Raw genomic sequence first — 6,843 nt, forward strand, 5'->3', positions numbered from 1 at the left:
GTAATTTGTTTGTCACAGAGCTCTTAATAAAAAAAAAAACCTCTAGGCTCTATGCCACAACCTCTTTCATAATTCGTATAAGATATTGAGCCAAGTTTTTGAACAATTTCATTGATGATCATATATATATATATATATATATATATATATATGTTTTAAAAAATTAGCGAATGGTCATATTGGAATGTTGATGGAATCAAATTTAATAAAATGATCAATAACTTTAGGCAGCAATTTTTTGAACATATCACATAATGTAAATTCAATAAGAAAATGGTAGTCCTACAATAAAATGAAATGCTTTTTTATAAAAATATTTTTTATGGGAGAGTTTTGCTGAATTCATAGCTTATAAGACTGGGAATAAATCTCTTTAATAGTTTTGTTTGGATTAAATACGGTATGAAACCAAAATGAAGTGGTTAGTTATAGAAACCATGACATGGCATATATTTAATAGTTCGATGAAGATTTGAAAATGCTTGTAGAGAAAAATAATTGGAGAGAATCATATCCTATGTAACTTTGTTAAACAAGACCTGAAAAAAATACACATAATACAGGGAAAAAAAAAGAAATACAGAAACATTATAGTCACATATGGAAACGTGTCAAAGTAAAGGGGCAAATTTTGAAATAATAGAAACCTCTCTGATCAGAATGTGCTATATATAGCGCAAGCCTTCTTCCCCAAAATTTATTAATTGAGACTCAAGCGCATCATATCCACATAAGTTACAGTTTATATATATATATTCTCTGCGTATCAGTCATGTTAAACCTAGAGTTTTCAACTTCCTTACTGTTTTGGCTCCTTCCATTACTTCTCTTTTTCATCAAATCCAACTCCATTTTCACAAACTTCTGCTCATCCAAGTCGGGAAAGCTTCCGAGATCATACCCATTGATCGGTTCTTACTTGGCATTCTACGCTAATCGAAAACGACACATTCAATGGACATCGGATGTTGTCAGAGACTCACCCACTTCGACCTTCATCCTCGACCGCCCTCTGGGTTCCCGTTCCGTCTTGACTGCCAACCCCTCCAATGTTCAGCACCTCCTCAAAACCCATTTCCATCAGTACCAAAAGGGTGACATCTTCCGCAGAACTCTGTCGGACTTTCTCGGTAATGGCATCTTCAACGCCGACGGTGAGACCTGGAAGTTCCAAAGACAAGTTTCGAGTCACGAGTTCAACACGAAGTCTCTACGTAAATTCGTCGAACACGTAGTGGACGTAGAGCTCTCAGATCGTCTACTTCCCATACTCTCCGCCGCTGCCAAAAACAGAACCGTGCTTGACCTCCAAGACGTTCTTCAGAGATTTGCATTCGATAATATATGTAAAATCGCATTTGGGTATGACCCTGCTTACTTGTTACCTTCTCTGCCACCGGCAAAATTCGCAGAGGCATTTGAAAATGCGGTTCGGATCAGCAGCGAAAGGTTCAATTCCTTTCTTCCTCTGATCTGGAAAACCAAAAGATTTTTCAATATTGGATCCGAGAAACAACTTCGGATCGCTGTCAATGAAGTACGAGAATTCGCTAAACAGATTATCAAAGAAAAGAAACAAGAACTTACTGTTAAAGCAGAACTGGACTCTGTAGATATACTATCTAGATTCTTGATCTCCGGTCATTCGGATGAAAATTTCGTTACAGATATAGTCATCAGCTTCATATTAGCTGGCCGAGACACCACATCGGCCGCTTTAACGTGGTTTTTCTGGTTGGTCTCCGGTAACCCAGATGTTGAAGATAAGCTTGTCAGAGAGATCGGAGAAAAGTCCGATTCACCGGTTTACGACGAAGTGAAGGACATGGTTTACACACACGCTTCGTTGAGCGAGAGCATGAGGCTGTACCCGCCGGTCCCCATCGACAGCAAAGAAGCAACGGAGGACGACGTTTGGCCGGACGGGACGGTTGTGAAGAAAGGGATGAGGGTTACTTATCATCCTTATGCAATGGGGAGGGTGGAGAAGTTGTGGGGGTCAGACTGGGCGGATTTCCGCCCCGAGAGGTGGTTGGAGAACGAGGAGGTGACCGGAAAAGTGAAGTTCGTGGGGAGGGATGCGTACTCGTACCCGGTGTTTCAAGCCGGACCCAGGATATGTCTGGGGAAGGAGATGGCGTTCCTGCAGATGAAGAGGGTGGTTGCTGGTGTTTTGCGGAGGTATAGGGTGTTGCCGGCGGCGGAGGAAGGCGTGGAGCCAGTTTTAATAACGCACTTGACGTCTAAGATGAAAGGTGGTTTTCCGGTGATTATGAAGGAAAGGGATGAATATTTCTGATCTTCTTTAAGGCCACTAGTGGTGTTGTCTGTTTCTTGTTTACTTAGGTAAAGTCCAAAGACGAATCAATTGTATCTGAGACCATGATTTGCAGTTGCAGTGTGGTTCGTTGTGCTATGTCATTTGTGAATTTCTTTTAAAATTGATATGCGATTTTTAATGATTTTTATTGAAGTTCTCCGGATGTATTACCAAAATATCGCCACTACTAGAACCATTTTCTTCAGCACCTGACATTCTTCAACTTTGCTATACAAAATTAATAATAATTGTTACAATATGTAATAAATAAAATATTACTAAAAGAAGATGAGTAAACTAATGAATCTAAACAAATATTACAATTATATACATAAAAAGTTAAAAACTACAACTTAAAAGTGAAATAAAAAAAAAATATACAAAATAAAAATTAATACAAAAATAAATTATAAAACTCTATAGAGAATGATTGTCTTCTTCGTGTTACTTCTTTGTTTTCTCCTTCATTACTAAGTTACTAATTCCAGCAGTATACTAAGTTACTGTTAGCCCCTTGACGATTGTCCAATGGAAGACATGGACATTTCAAGGCCATGCCATGTCTTGGGAATACTTTGGCTTTAGTTAGACAGCCATGAGGATTGCTCAGGGGGTTGTCAGTGTGCACAAGATGCTCAGCGTGCACACAAGATGCTTAAAAGGATGCTCGGTGTGCACTGGGGGTGCCCAGTGGCACTTTCGTAAATATGGCAAAAAGTGAAACTTGGAGTTTTGACTCGGGATCTTTATGGGAGGTACCTTGAGTCCATAGAAGCTGGTTGGCGCAGACGGCACTCAATTTGGATGTCGGGAAAGGCCTGAAAGGCCATTATGACTCCTCAAGCATGGGTGATGTTTACTCCTGTCAGAGTGCTGGATTTCCTTAAGACTATACTAGGGGGGTCTGTTGAGCACATCAGTTGGGCTATGGCATGGCTTGCTTAGAGGGCTTAGCCAACGTGCATGGGCACGTGTTGCACCGCTCCAAGATGGTTGCACAAGTGGGGAGCATCTAAGATATTGAAGGGCAATAAGTGGGCACCGACACTCGCGCTGGTGTGCAGCGGCGCGCGTGCGGGGGTGCAGGTGGGCGCGCGGGTAAGCGTCCAACCTAGTGTGCGCAAGCGCGAGCGTCTAGCTCGGCGTGCACATGGGCGTCCAGGCGGGCGTACAGCCACGGGCGCATGAGGGTTCAAACATGGCGCGCGAAGAAGGGCACTAGTGTATGCGCCGGCGTGCACTTTGGTGTGCACCCGAGCATGCGTACGGGCGTGCATGGCTTGGCACGCCGTGCACTCAGAGACATATATATGTCAGTGCAGATTGGTGGACTTGGCTTGGGCTAGGTTCACAAGGTTGACTCAGATGTGGCTAGAGCATGAATAACACAAAGTCATGGCTTGCGGTTACAAGATGTGGTGGCTTAGTGGGCTCGGTCGGTTAGGAAAAGTTACTAGCACTTCCCACTCATCATGGGAAGTGGGGGAATGCTGAGTAACCTCCCAAACATGTGGCACAATTCTGAGAGGACCAACACACAGGCGGTTAAGGGTGGTTTCCTCCACTATGCAGAATGTAACTTCTTGTGGTTATGTGGCCTGAGCAGAACATGCCAAAAAGTCTAGCAGTTGGGCTTGTCAACTGCAGTATAGTGCTGGCACATTTAAAGGGTGCCAGCACGACCCTAGGTGGATGGGGGTGTCATCCATCATCTTAGTGGGCAGTTATGGGCGGTTTTAAGAGTGGCCCATATAATGCTAAGGTGGGCTTTGTAGAGAGAACAGAGATGAGGGTGTGAGCCTTGGTTGTTCCTTGTACGAACTCATGTTCCTTTGTAATATGTTTAATAGGAGCAAAGGTTGGGGCTTGTCCCTGTAAACTGTGTGTGCCTTCTTTACATTTCTATACTGTGTGTATTGTGTTATTGTGTTGGCTGAGACTTGGTGGCCCCAAGTGCCATTACAGAGGCAAAAATTCGTGGTGTAATTTAGCCCTGTAACAATTGGTATCAGAGCCCCGTTCTACGATGGCTGGAGGTAATACTCGTGAGAGAGTTTCCCGTTTGGAAGAGTTCGTGGGTTTTCCTACAGAAACAAAGGTACAAGATGGTGCAGAAAGCTTTGTTATTCGAATCAAAAACTTGGCTTCTGAAGTGGAGACCCTGAAGACTGATCCTGATGGGTTTGGTGACTTCATGCAGGCCACCAAAGAGTAATTGACCCGTATCTCTGAAGATGTTGAGTCGCTGACTGATGTCTTCAAGAAGAACCTAAAAGACCTTGAAGATGAAGTGTCCTTGGTGAAGAGGGCCATTCATGGGAGTTCCAGAGGCGGTGGTGATCCTCTTTCGCAGAAGATCAAGGTGTCAGATCCCAAGTCTTTCAGTGGTACCCGAAATGCCAAAGAGTTGGAGAATTTCCTATGGGACATGGAGCAGTACTTCAAGGCTGCTCGGATCCCTAATGGCGAGAAGGTGACCATTACAAGCATGTATCTGTCTGGTGATGCAAAGCTATGGTGGCGCACACAGACAGAGGACGATGCTTCTGCGGGTAGGCCTCGGATTGAAGTTTGCGAGACCCTTAAGAAGGAATTAAAGGACCAGTTCTTGCCTCAGAACACTGCATGGATTGCAAGGGAATCTCTGAAGAAATTGAAGCACACAGGTACCGTTCGTGACTATGTGAAGGACTTTAGTTCCTTGATGCTGGACATTCGAAATATGTCAGAGGAAGACAAGCTGTTCAATTTCATGTCCGGATTGCAACCATGGGCTCAAGCAGAACTCCGTAGGCAAGGTGTGAGGGACCTTCCTACTACCATGACAGCGGCAGATTGTCTTGTAGATTTCAAGATGACTGGGTCTACTACACAAGACAAGAAGAAGTCCAAGGAGGGGAAGAAAGACAAAGGCCAGTCCTTCAGGTTCAAGGACAAGAAGAAGGACAAGAATCAAAAGAAGGATAAAGGCAGTGGCTTTGTCAAGGCCAAGGCAGATTACAATAACAAAGGAAGTAGTAGTGGGACTAAGCCCAACTACGGTTGTTTCATCTGCAATGGTCCCCATCGTGTTAGGGACTGCCCCAAGAGGGAGAAGCTGAGTGCTATTGTCGCTGATTCAAAAGGAGACTCAGACTCGGAATCTGGTCCAACCCGAGTTAATCATCTGCAAATGCTGAATGCTCTTACTGAAGAACAGTCCATGGAGTTGAAAAGGCTCATGTTCATTCAGGTGACGCTGAACGGCAAGAAAGTTTTGGCAATGGTGGACACGGGGGCCACTCATAACTTCATTGCGCAGAGGGAAGTAAGTAACTTTAATTTAAAGTTAATTCCACATGCTAATAAGATGAAAGCTGTGAATTTTGAAGCCAAGCCTGTCTTAGGCATGGCCACCACTTCTATGAAAGTTGGTTGTTGGGAGGGCGTAGTTAGTCTTATAGCTGTACCCTTAGATGATTTTGATCTAATTCTTGGAATTAAGTTCCTTACGAAAGCTAGAGTGGTAGTTGTGCCATATTTGGGATGAGTTTTTATTTGGGACAGGAGTTGTCCATGTTTTATTCCATCAGTGGCTCTTTATGGGCACCAAAAGAAGGAAGATCGTAAATATGGCTGCATCGAAATAATCTCTGCATTGCAAGTGAAAACAGGTTTGAAGAGGGGAGACTCTACCTTTCTTGCAGCTATGATAGAGATCAAACCGGACCAGTTTGTTGAAGTTCCAGATTCTGTTGCTGAAATTCTAGAGGAATTTGCAGAAGTGATGCCACCAGAACTACCCAAGCAATTGCCCCCTCGACGTGCTGTTGATCATAAGATAGAGTTGGAGCCGGGTGCAAGGGCTCCTGCTCAAGCCCCATACCGGATGGCGCCTTTAGAACTAGCTGAATTGCGTAGACAGTTGGATGAGTTGCTGGAGTCTGGCTATATTCAACCATCCAAGGCACCGTACGGCGCACCAGTGTTGTTCCAGAAGAAGTAGGATGGCTCAATGCGGATGTATGTGGACTATAGGGCTCTGAATAAGGTGACTGTGAAGAACAAGTATCCAGTTGTAATACCCTTACTTTTAAAAGGATAGTCCTGGCATTTATTTAATTGTTTAATCTTTTATTTAATTGTTTAATTGCGTGTTATTCTATTAATTGGTTATTTTAATTGTGTGTTTCTTCCATAGTTATTTAAATTTGATTTTGTTTTAATTAATGGTTTATATTGTTTTGTTTTGTTTTATTAAATTATTTTAAATTAAATTGTTTTTATAATGTTTTATTTGACTTAATTGATAATTGGTTTTATTTAATAAAATTGATTTAAATTAGGATTGTGTTTTTCTGTATATTCACGTATTAACCGACATAGGTTATAACTCAGGTTATTCTTGGGCCGACTAAGTGTTGCATTAGGGCTCCAATTATACAAGGATTAGGGTTGGATTACTATGCCTATATATATGACCTTATATGGGTTTAGAGTTTGAGGAAAAAAATACATAAAACTCTATTCCCGTATACAGTGAT

At 42.7% G+C, this 6,843-nt stretch overlaps 2 protein-coding genes across 2 annotated transcripts; both read left to right on the forward strand.

Annotated features, from left to right (window-relative positions):
• The first annotated feature begins 714 nt into the window (after positions 1-714).
• Positions 715-2,473, forward strand: LOC132269017 (cytochrome P450 94A1-like). The gene has a single exon (XM_059770000.1). It carries the CDS (start codon positions 773-775, stop codon positions 2,297-2,299), a length of 1,527 nt encoding a protein of 508 aa, XP_059625983.1. The 5' UTR covers positions 715-772; the 3' UTR covers positions 2,300-2,473.
• A 1,873-nt stretch (positions 2,474-4,346) lies between these two features.
• LOC132268599 (uncharacterized) lies at positions 4,347-6,305 on the forward strand. The gene is made up of 3 exons (XM_059769429.1): positions 4,347-4,506; positions 4,555-5,825; positions 5,916-6,305. The coding sequence occupies exons 1-3, from the start codon at positions 4,347-4,349 to the stop codon at positions 6,303-6,305; spliced, it is 1,821 nt and encodes a 606-aa protein (XP_059625412.1).
• The last annotated feature ends 538 nt before the right edge of the window (positions 6,306-6,843 follow it).

This window comes from Cornus florida, unplaced genomic scaffold, assembly GCF_030987335.1.
Source record: "Cornus florida cultivar Cherokee Brave unplaced genomic scaffold, ASM3098733v1 CherokeeBrave_3.0.0_Hap2_Chr08, whole genome shotgun sequence".
NCBI lineage: Eukaryota > Viridiplantae > Streptophyta > Magnoliopsida > Cornales > Cornaceae > Cornus > Cornus florida.